At 63.2% G+C, this 11,617-nt stretch overlaps 2 protein-coding genes across 2 annotated transcripts; one reads left to right on the forward strand and one right to left on the reverse strand.

Annotated features, from left to right (window-relative positions):
- Nucleotides 1-118: 118 nt before the first annotated feature.
- Nucleotides 119-5,818, forward strand: ZNF385A (zinc finger protein 385A). The gene is given in 9 exon segments (XM_034071507.1): nt 119-168; nt 876-950; nt 1,125-1,220; nt 1,841-1,979; nt 2,094-2,303; nt 2,983-3,149; nt 3,721-3,813; nt 4,422-4,556; nt 4,558-5,818. Coding segments are annotated over 8 exon segments (1,029 nt in total). The 5' UTR covers nt 119-168; the 3' UTR covers nt 4,672-5,818.
- A 1,121-nt stretch (nt 5,819-6,939) lies between these two features.
- Nucleotides 6,940-10,811, reverse strand: COPZ1 (COPI coat complex subunit zeta 1). The gene is made up of 9 exons (XM_034071523.1): nt 10,694-10,811; nt 9,411-9,479; nt 9,229-9,310; nt 8,720-8,811; nt 8,300-8,355; nt 7,655-7,732; nt 7,511-7,562; nt 7,392-7,430; nt 6,940-7,005 (listed from the first exon to the last, which is right to left on the reverse strand). Exons 1-9 carry the CDS (start codon nt 10,709-10,711, stop codon nt 6,958-6,960), a joined length of 534 nt encoding a protein of 177 aa, XP_033927414.1. The 5' UTR covers nt 10,712-10,811; the 3' UTR covers nt 6,940-6,957.
- Between the last annotated feature and the right edge of the window lie 806 nt (nt 10,812-11,617).

Below are 11,617 nucleotides of genomic sequence, written 5' to 3' on the forward strand. Positions count from 1 at the left end.
TGTGGGTGGGGCCGTTACCAGGGTAACGGGAGGGGGAGGGGGGGGGGAACCCGCCCCGCCCCACGCGTGTCCGGACACGTGCGTGTCCCCGCCCCCCCCCCCCCCCCCCCCCAACCAGCGCGCGCTGCAGGCCCGGGGCGCGCGGGGCCGGTGCCGCGCCGGGAACACGTGAGTGGGGGGGGGGAACCGGTAACGGGGGGGGGGGAGTCCATGATAACCGGTAACGGGGGGGGGGGGGGGTCCATGATAACCGGTAACGGGGGGGGGGGGGGGTCATGATAACCGGTAACGGGGGGGGGGGACTCATGGTAACCGGTAACGGGGGGGGAGGACTCAGGGTAACCGGTAACGGGGGGGGGGGGTTGGTTCATGATAACCGGTAACGGGGGAGTCCATGATAACCGGTAACGGGGGGGGGAACTCAGGGTAACCGGTAACGGGGGGAGTCCATGATAACCGGTAACGGGGGGGGGAGCTCAGGGTAACCGATAACGGGGGGGGTTTGGGGTAACCGGTAACGGGGGGGGGGGAGGACTCAGGGTAACCGGTAACGGGGGGTCCATGATAACCGGTAACGAGGGGGGGTTCCTTGTAGTCGGTAACGGGCTCAGGGTAACCGGTAACCGGTGTGGGGGGGGTCATGATAACCGGTAACGGGAGGGGGAAACCAAGGGGGGGGGTTCATTGTAACCGGTAACGGGGGGGGGGAATTCACGATACCCTAAACCCCCCCCCCCCATTACCGATTAACCGGTAACCAGAAGACTCCATTGTAACCGGTAACGGGGGGGGGGGGGATTCAGGGTAACCGGGCGAGTCCATTGTAACCGGTACCGGGGGGGACCGATCTCAATGTAACCGGTACCCCCCCCCAGATGCTGCGAGCCCCGGGGCCTTTGGGGCCGCCCCCCCCCGGCCGCCTCCTGCAGCTGCTGCCGGCGCTGCCCAATGTAAGTGAACGGGGGGGGGGGGTCCCCGGTACCGATCGCCCCCCCCCCGCCCCCCCCAAAGCCGCCATCGTGGGGGGAACCGAGCGGGGGGGGGTGGGAGAGACCAATGGGATGGAATGGAGGGGGTTTAATGGGGGGGGGTTTAGGGGTAACCCCCCCCCCCCATTGCTGCAGATGGAACCGGTCCTAAGGGGGGGGGGGGCGGTGTTGGCCAAGCCCCGGCGCCCTGTGATCGCCTGCAGCCTCTGCCAGATCCGGTTCAACTCCGAGGTGAGCCCCCCCCCCCCCCCCGGGGTCCGGTTTGGTTCCGTCCATTCCCCCCCCCCCCCCGTTTGGTTCCGTCCATTCCCCCCCCACCCACTTTTGGTTCCGTCCGGTTCTCCCCCCCCCCACTCAATTGGGGTTCCCCTTGGTTGTGGGGGTCCCCACAGCGCCCCCTGGTGTCAAAGGGGGGGATGGGGGGGTGGGGGGGACCATTGGGGGGATGATGGGGGGGATGAAGGAGAAAGGGGGGTCCTATAGGATGCGCAATGGGGGTGATATTGGGGTGTCCCATAGGGTGATATGGGGGTGATGCTGTGGGAGGGATAAAGGGGGTATCCCATAAGGGTCACATTGGGGTGATGCTGGGGGGGATGAAGGATAAAGGGGGGTGTCCCATAGGATGCACAACGGGGTGATATTGGGGTGATGTGGTTATGGGGTGTCCCATAGGGGTGACAAGGGGGTAATGGAGGGGTGATGCTCTTGGGGTGATGCTCTTGGGGTGACAAAGGGGGGGTGTCCCCATAGGGGGTGTCCCATAGGGCTGTCATTGGGATGATGCTCTTGGGGTGCCCCATAGGGGGTATCCATGGGGGGGGGTTCCCCTGACCCCCCCCCCCCCCCAGAGCCAGGCGGCCGCTCACTACCAAGGGAACCGCCATGCTCGGCGCCTCAAGGGGCTGGAGGCTGCACGTGCCCGACGGGGGGGGGGCGAGAGCGGAGACCCCCCCGAGCCCCCCCCCGGCCACGCCCCCGAGAGCTCAGGTGGGTGCCCCCCCCCCATGGGCTCCTTGTCCCCCCCAATGGGGTCTTCCTCCCCCCCCCCCAATCTCTTTGTCTCTATGGGGGGGTCCCATTAACAGCCCCTCCCCCCCACAGGTGACCCCCCCCCAGCCCCCGCTGCCCCCGGAGCCCCCGGGCCCCCCTCCCCCCCCGCTGCCCCCCCTCAGGAGGGGGCGGGGGAGGGGTCCGGGGGTGGGGGGGGGGAGGAGGAGGAGGAGGAGAAGGCGAAGGCAAAGCGGCTCCTGTACTGTGGGCTCTGTAAGGTGGCTGTGAACTCCCTGAGCCAACTGGAGGCACATAACAGAGGTGGGGATGGGGGTGATGGGGGTTAATGGGGTAATGGGGTTTAATGGGGTAATGGGGCTTAATGGGGACAATGAGAGTAATGGGAGCAATGGGAGTAATGGGGGGTAATGGTGATGGGGGTAATGGGCATGATGGGGTAATGGGGACAATGGGGGCAATGGGGTTTTATGGGGTAATTGGGGTTAATGGGGACAATGGGGTAATGGGGGTTAATGGGGACAATGAGGGTAATGGGGACAATGGGGTAATGGGGGCAATGTGGTAATGAGCGTTAATGGGGACAAAGGGAGTAATGGGGGCAATGGGGGTAATGAGAGCAATGGGAACAATGGGGGTAACGGGGTTTAATGGGATAATGAGGGTAATGGGGACAATGGGGTAATGGGGGCAATGTGGTAATGAGCGTTAATGGGGACAAAGGGAGTAATGGGGGCAATGGGGGTAATGAGAGCAATGGGAACAATGGGGGTAACGGGGTTTAATGGGATAATGAGGGTTAATGGGGACAATGGGGATAATGGGGGTAATGGGATAATGGGGGGCAATGGGGACATGGGGGATGGGGGGGTCTTTGGACACAAGGGACATGGGGGGGGTCTCTGTCCCAAAGGGCTCAATGGGTGCGGGGGGGGGGAGGGGGGTCCCAATGGGGTCCCAATGGTTCCCCCCCCCCCCCCAGGGACGAAGCACAAGACCCTGCTGGAGGCGCGCAATGGGCTGGGCCCCATTAGGGCCTTCCCACGGCTGGGGGGGGCTGCGGGGACCCCCCCCCGGGACCCCCCCGAGCGCTGCTTCCACTGCCAGGTCTGCAACGTGCGCCTCAACTGCGAGCTGCAGCTGAAGCAGGTGCCGGCAGCCCCAAACACCCCAAAAACACCCTGAAACACCCCAAAAACACCCTGAAAACACCCTGAAACACCCCTAAAACACCCTGAAAGCACCCCAAAAACAGCCCAAAAACACCCTGAAACACCCCAAAAACACCAGAAACAGCCCAAAAACACCCCAAAAACACCCTGAAACACCCCAAAAACATCCTGAAAACACCCCGAAAACACCCCCAAAACACCCTAAGAACACCCCAAAAACACCCGAAACAGCCCAAAAACACCCTGAAACACCCCAAAAACACCAGAAACAGCCCAAAAACACCCCAAAACCACCCTGAAACATCCAAAACACCCAGAAACACCTAAGAACACCCCAAAACAGCCTGAAAACACCCACAACCACCCCAAAACAGCCCCAAAACCACCCAAAACAGCCCTGAAACAGCCCAAAACCATCTTGGGACCCCCAATTAATACCCATGGAACCCCCAAACCCCTTCAGGCCCTCCTCAGACCCCCCCCCACACCAACCCCCCCCCTTGCCCCATCCCCCCCCATTAACCCTCCCCCCCCCGTGCCCCCCCCAGCACATCTCCAGCCGCAGGCACCGGGATGGGGTGGCCGGAAAACCCAACCCCCTCCTGAGCCGGAGCAAGAAGGTGCGGAGCCCCCCGGAGCTGGTGAGGCCATGGGGCTGTGGGGGCTATGGGGTAAATATGGGTGTCTATGGGTGTCTATGGGTGCCTATGGGTGCCTATGGGTGTCTATGGGTGTCTATGGGGTGTCTATGGGTGTCTGTGGGTGCTTATGGGTGCCTTTTGGGGGCCTATGGGGGCTTATGGGTGTCTGTCAATGCCTATGGGGGCCTATGGATGTCTATGGGGTAAATATGGTGTGCCTATGGGTGTCTATGAGTGTCTGTGGGGTGTCTATGGGGTGTCTATGGGTGTCTGTGCAGTGTCTATGGGTGCCTATGGGGTGTCTGTGGGTGCCTATGGGGTAAATATGGGATAAATATGGGGCTACGGCTGGTCCTGGGGAAGCCCTATGGGATGGAGTGGAAGCTGAAGGCATCTATAGGGTATCCTGGAGGTGCTCTATAGGGCTGGGGGTACCTTGGGGTGTGCATAGGGTGTCCTGAAGGTCCCTTATGGGATGGATGGGGGGCGTGGGGGTACCCATAGGGGGGCCTGAGGCTGTTCTATGGGGCAGCTGCTCAGGTCTCTCTATTGGGTGCCCCTATGGAGCCCCCCCCCCCATCACTGACCCCCCTTTGCCCCCCCCCCAGGCTGCACTGCCCTTCCCCAAGGAGCTACCAAAGGCGCTGGCGGGGGGGGCCCTGGCGGGGGGGGGGCTCCTCCCGCCCCCCCTGGCCCTGGCGGCTGCCGCTGCTGCCATGGCTGCCCCCCCCTTGGCCCTGCGCCCCCCCCGGACCCCCCCTATTGCCGGGGCCCCCCCTGGCCCCCGCTCTGCTGCGCCCTGCACCTGGGCCCCTGCGCCCCACACACGGCCCCCCCCTCCTCTTCTCCCCCTATTGACCCCGGCAACCGGTACCTGGCAACCGTTACCTGGCAACCGGTACCCAGCACCCTCCAAGCACAACTGGTTGCCAGGTGATGGTTACCCCGGTTGCCATCCCAGAATAGTCCTCCTGGCGATGGTATCCTAGCAACCGGCCACCAATGGTGGTTCAGCCCCGAAATCTGCCCGGCAACAGCACACCCGCAGCCTGACAACGGTTACCTGGCAACAGGACCCGCATCCTGCCCAGCAACTGGTTCCCTGGCAACCGGACAGTGGTTGCCTTGGCAACCGGATGATGTTTACCCAGCAATGATGCCCTGGCAATGGTCGCCTGGCAACAGTACTCGGCAATGGTACCCAGCTACGGTTGCCAAGCAACCGTGCCCAGCATCTGCCCTGGCAACGTTAGCTAGTGACAGCCTCAAGTGATGGGACCTGGCAATGGGACCTAGCAACCACACACGTGGCAATGGTTGCCTGGCAACGGTACTCAGTGATGGTACCCCCCACCCCTGGATATGATTGCCTAGCAACCATGCCCAGCATCCACCCCTGGCAACGGTGACCCAGCAATGGGTACTTGGCAACTGTCTACAAGCAACTGTGTTCACCGGTGGTACCTTGGCAATGGGACCCAGCGCAGTTGGCAACGGTACTTAGTGATGGTACCTGGCTACGGTTGCCTAGCAACAGCACATAGCAACCACCCTGGTGATGGTACCCAGCAGTGAACCCCTGCAAATGCAACCAAGAACAGTTGCCTAGCAACTGTGCCCCCCCCATGGTACCTTGGCAACAGGACCCAGCAATGATAACCTGGCAATGGTACCCAGCAATGGTTGCCTAGCAACCATGCCCAGCATCCGTCCCTGGCAACGGCACCCAGCAATGGTTACCCAGCAACCACCTCCTAGCATCGCACCCACCAGCGGTACCTTGGCAACAGGACCCAGACTGTGCACACGGCAGCGGTTGCCTGGCAACGGGACTCAGCAATGGTACATCCCCAACCCCTGGTTATGGTTGCCTGGCAACCGCACCCTGCATCCACCCCTGGCAATGGCACATAGCAACCGCCCTGGTGATGGTACCCAGCGTTACCCAGCAACCGTCTCCTAGCAACGCCCCCCCCATCTCCCCCCCCCCCCTTTTCTGGGCTCAGCGATTCTTTTTTAACTGGAATTGGGGGATTTGGCAGGAAAACGAGGACCCCCCCCCCCCCCCCCCCCCCCCCCGCCCCCACTGCACAACTCCCATGGGGACGGGGCCCCCCCACCAGCACCCCAGGGTGGGGTGGAAGGGTCCGGGGGGGTCCCCAATGCCCCTTTCTTACCCCCCCCATTGGCACCTCAGGGATCCGCTAAGCAATCAGTGATGGCTCATAGGGAAGGGAGCCCCCCCCCCACTTCACTGACCCCCCCCCACTTCAGGGTGCCCCCCCCCACCCCCCAAGCCATGACCTCTTGCACTGAGGGCAATGAGCCCCGCACACACCCATGGGGGGGGGGGGTCCCCATCACCCCCCCCTTGCCCCCCCAATCCCTGGGCCCAGCCCATTGCAATAATGTGGGGGGGGGAGCTGGGGCACCCCCCCTGTAAATAGCATGAACCCCCCCACACACACACCCCCCTGGCCCCCTTGGTATTGCCCCACAAGCACTGTGCCCCCCCCCACACAGCCTTGGTACTGCCCCATCACTGTGACCCCCCCCAACCCAGCACCCCACATCACTGTGACCCCCCCCATCACTCCCCCTTTTATCACTGTGCCCCCCCCTTTATCAGCCCTGCACTATCACTGTGACCCCCTCTTATCACTGTGCACCCCCCATCACTACAGCCCCCCCCATCATCACCCCACTATTGGCACTATGGACCCCCCCCAAACCTTGCACTGCCCCCCCCTCACTGCACACACCCCCCCCCATAAGTCAATACTGTGATGTAAGCAAAGCAATAGCAGGCACGGGGGGGGTGGGAGGGTTTGGGGGGGCCACAGAGCCCTGGTCCTGCCCCCCCCCCAAATGCCTGTCCCCAATGTGCCCCCCCCAGCTTTATCCCAATAAATGATGAGGTTTGAGGCCTTGGTCTTGTGTTGGGGGGGGGTCCTAAGGGGGTTATGGGGGTCCTGGGGGGGTCCATTGGGGGTCAAGGGGGGGGTCCTAAGGGGGTTATGGGGGGCCCTGTCTCTCCATACATGCCCATGGAGACCCCCCCCATAAGGACAAATGAGACCACACACACTTGGTGGGGGGGGCACACATGTTGGGGGGGGGGGGGGGGGCCGAGGGGGGGCCCCTTTAACGCAGCAGCGTCCACTTGATCTGCTCCTTTGCCGCCTGCAGCACCTGTGGATGGGGGGGGCAGAGTCTGTATGTGGCACCCATGGGTGCTGGGGGGGGGTATTGGGGGGGGGGCAAACATGGGTGCTGGGGGTTATGGGGGGGTATTTGGGAGGGGGACCCATGGGTGATGGGGTGGGGTATTGGGGGGGGCACCCATGGATGATGGGAGGTGACATTTTGGGGGGGGGGCACCCATGGGTGAAAGGGGGGTACTTGGGGGGCACCCATAGGTGCTGAGAGGGGTACTGGGGGGGGGGGGCACCCATGGATGATGGGAGGTGACATTGGGGGGGTGGGGCACCCATGGGTGCTGGAGGGGGGGGTACTTGGGGGGGGCACCCATAGGTGCTGAGGGGGGGCTTATTTTTGGGGGGGGGGTCACCCCTTACCTGGGACACTGTCTGCTCCGTGAGGGGCACATCCTCCCCCTAGAACACACAATTGGGTGCTGTAGGGTGGGGGGGGGGCAGCACCCATCACCCCCCCCCCCCCATTGCCACCCCCATACCCGCACAGCCACGCGATGCACCACTTGCTGGGGGTCGCTCTCCAATACAACCCTATGGGGACACAGAGGGGCTGGTGAGCACCCAGAGCCCCCCCCCCCGGTGCCATGGGCACCCATGGGTGTGGGGGGGCCATGGGCACTCACCCCCCATCCACGATCTCATCCACAGCCAGGAAGAGCCCCTCCATGTTCTCCAGCAGCGCCCGCTTCTCCACGTTCTTCCTATGGGGGGGGCTGTGCTCAGCACCCATGGGTGCCCCCCCCCCCAAATGGGTGCCCCCATCCTCCTATGGGTGCCCCCATCCCACCCCCCTCCAAACCATGGGTCTCACCAAAGACAATGGGTGCCCCCCCCCCGGCACTCACAAGACCCCCCTGCAGCACCCATGGGTGCCCCCCTCCCAATGGGTGCCCCCTAGCCCGCTATGGGTGCCCCCATCCCACCCACAGACACCCCCCCGCAAACCATGGATGTCACCCAAGATAATGGGTGCCCCCCCCTCCTTCCCCCCAGCACCCATGGGTGTCCCACAGGACAATAGGGGGGGCCCATGGTTTCCCCCCTAAGACCCATAAGTGAACCCCAGCACCCATGGATGCCCCCAAAGACAATGGATAACCCCCCCAGCACCCATGGGTGCCCCCCCAAATTATGGGTGTCCCCCAGCATTCATGGGTGCCCCCCAGGACAATGGGGGGGGCCCATGGTTTCCCCCCTAGGACCCCAGGTACCATCCCCATAGGACCCATGGGTGCCCCCCCCCCAGCACCCATGGGTGCCCCCCCTACCGCAGCATCTGGCTGAGGGAATCAAAGAGGCAGTTGAGGACGGCCGTGAGCATCAGCTGAGGATGGGGATGGGGGGGGGGGTCACTTGGGGTACCCCAAGAACCTCCCCCGCCCCCCCCCGGCACCCAAAGGGACCCCTCCATGTCCCCAAACCAGCACCCCTGGGTGCCCCCCCCCCCTTCCACCATCACCCATGGGTGGGTTGGTGATGTGTCCCCCCCTTTCAAACCATCCCATGGTCACCCCAATGTGTCCCCCCCTTCATGCTCTCCCATCACCACCCATGGGTGCCCCCCCATATCCTCCCTCATGCCCACCCATGTACCCCCATTGCCCCCCCCCCCACCCATGGGTGCCCCCCCACATCCCCCCCATTGCCCCCCCACCACTGCCCCCCCCTCCCATGGGTGCCCCCCCAACCTCGTTCTCATAGGGGCTGCCAATGACATAGAAGTAGAGGTCGATGCTGCTCCTGTAAACCACAGTGAGCCCCTCCAGCAGCGCGATCTCACCTGCGCCAGGGCACAGACCCCATTGACCCCCATTGCCCCCCCCATTGCCCCCCATGACCCCCCCATTGCCCCCCCCATGTCCCCCATCCATCCCCCAAGTCCCTCCCATAGCCCCCCATATCCCCCCCTTCTCCCCCCATCTATTACCCATGCTCCCCCCCCATACACCCCTCCGTGCCCCCCCATCTCCCTTAGAGCCCCCCCATGCGCCCCCCCCATATCTCCCCCCATCCCCCCATCCATTCCCTATGTCCCTCCCATCCCCACCCATATCCCCCCCCATATCCCCCACATTCCCCCATGTACCCCCCCCATTGCCCCCATTGCCCCCCATATGCCCCCCCAATGTACCCCCCATACCCCCCCCATAGCCCCCACTGCCCCATAGCCCCCATAGCCCCATAGCCCCATTCCCACTGTCGCTGCGCTGGGTCTTGCTGAAGATGTTCTTCTCAAAGACCCTCTGCTCCTTGGTGCTGGGGTAGGAGCCATCGTAGTACTGGGGGGGCATGGGGGGGGCATGAGCAGTCACGTGAGGGGTCACATGAGGGGTCACATGGGGGAGGTCCCCCCCTGCCCCCTCGGTGCCCCCCCCTCACCTTGGCGAAGAGCCTCTCGCCATCATTGTCCAGGATGATGACGGCTTTGACAGTGTAGAGAGAGGGCTCCTGGGGGAGGTCATGGGCTCGGCCCCATCCCGATCCCATCCCGATCCCATCCCAAACCCATCCCGATCCCATCCCAAACCCATCCCAAACCCATCCCGATCCCATCCCAAACCCATCCCAAACCCATCCCGATCCCATCCCAAACCCATCCCGATCCCATCCCGATCCCATCCCAATCCCATCCCAATCCTAAACCAGTTCCATCCCAATCCCATCCCCATTCCATCCTCGTCCCATCCCAGTCCCATCTTGGTCCCATCCTCGTCCCTTCCTGGTCCTGTCCCTTTCCTGGTCCCATCTCAGACCCATCCGGGTCCCATCCCAGCCCTATCCCAGTCCCATCCCAGCCCCATCTGGATCCCATCCTCATCCCATCCTGCTCCCATCCCGATCCCATCCCGATCCCATCCCGGTCCCTTCCCGGTCCCATCCCCATCCCATCCCATCCCATCCCAGTCCCGTCCAGGTCCCATCCCAGTCCCCTGCTGCTCCCTGTGCTGCTGCTCAGCGCCCAGGACCAAGTTCTGTGATGCACTGACTGCCCTGAGCCACAGCCGAGTGTAGGACAGAACCTCACCCTGGGCACTGCCACGGAGGGGCAATGGGGGCAATGGGGGCAATGGGGGCAATAGGGGGTAATGGGTATCAGTGGGTATCAATGGGCACCAATGGGCATCAATGGCATCAGTGGGTACCAATGGGCACCAATGGCCTCCAATAGGCACCAATGGGTATCAATGGGTATCAATGGCCAAGGCCCCCCCACGGGCAGGACAAGGGCACCCCCAAGGGAAGGGAGACCCCCCCATTCACCCCCATTCACCCCCAATAGCACCTGGCATTGAACCCCCTTGTCCCCATTGCTGCCCCCCTCACCCCATAGGCGACCGCTTAGAACACCCCCTGCCCCCCACTTACACTCATTGCCCCCCATTTACCCCTATGGCACCCCATTACCCCCCCATTCACCCCCATTACCCCCCCATTTACCTCCATTACCAACCCATTCACCCCCATTTACCCCCCATTCACCCCCATTACCCCCTCAGTGCCTCCCACTTACCCTATGGGCACCCCATTGCGCCCCATTCACCCCCATTGCGCCCCATTCATCCCCATTGCGCCCCATTCATCCCCATTTACCCCCCATTCACCCCCATTGACCCCCATTGACCCCCATTCCCCCCCCGGCCCCGCTCCCCCCTCTCCCGTACCAGGATCAGCGCCTCCATTTTGCGCTCGCCGCTGCCGACGTGGAGCCGGAAGAGCCCTCGCAGCTCATTGGCTGCGCTGCTGCCAATCAAGCCTCCGAGCCCCGCCCCTACGCGCTGATTGGTCCAACGGCTTCCAGAGCTGACCAATCGCTGCGCGGCTTCGCTCGGGGGAAGAGCCGGCTTTTCCCGCCCTGTCCGAGGCGGCCGCTGATTGGCTGCGCGGCTTCTACGTCACGGCCGCGACGCGCTCCCGGAAGCGGGGAAGGGCGGTGCTGTTGCCATGGAGACGAGGGAAGCGCTGACGTCACCGCTTTGCCGGCTGCGCGCGCTGATTGGCCTGATCCCCGGTCACATGACCGGAAGTTTCCAATGCGCCCGGGCTGTGCTTGGCCACGCCCCTCGGAGGAACGAGTCCGCCCCCGGTGGGCGGGGCCGGGGTCATGGGGGCAATGGGGATCACGTGTGTGCAGTGAGGATCACGTGTGTGCAATGGGGATCACGTGTGTGCAATGGGGACCATGTGCGTGCAATGGAGAACACGTGTGTGCAATGGAGAACACGTGTGTGCAATGGGGATCACGTGTGTGCAGTGGGGATCACTTGTGTACTATGGGGATCACGTGTGTGAACAGGGATCACGTGTGTGCAATGGAGAACATGTGTGTGCAATGGGGATCACGTGTAATGGAGATCACGTGTGTGCAATGGGGATCACGTGTGTGCAATGGAGAACATGTGTGTGCAATGGGGATCACGTGTAATGGAGATCACGTGTGTGCAATGGAGATCACGTGTGTGCAATGGGGATCACGTGTGTGCAATGGGGATCACGTGTGTGCAATGGAGATCACGTGTGTGCAATGGGGATCACGTGTGTGCAATGGGGATCACGTGTGTGCAATGGGGATCACGTGTGTACAATAG

The sequence above is a fragment of the Melopsittacus undulatus genome, chromosome 21, assembly GCF_012275295.1.
Source record: "Melopsittacus undulatus isolate bMelUnd1 chromosome 21, bMelUnd1.mat.Z, whole genome shotgun sequence".
Taxonomy (NCBI): Eukaryota; Metazoa; Chordata; class Aves; order Psittaciformes; family Psittaculidae; genus Melopsittacus; species Melopsittacus undulatus.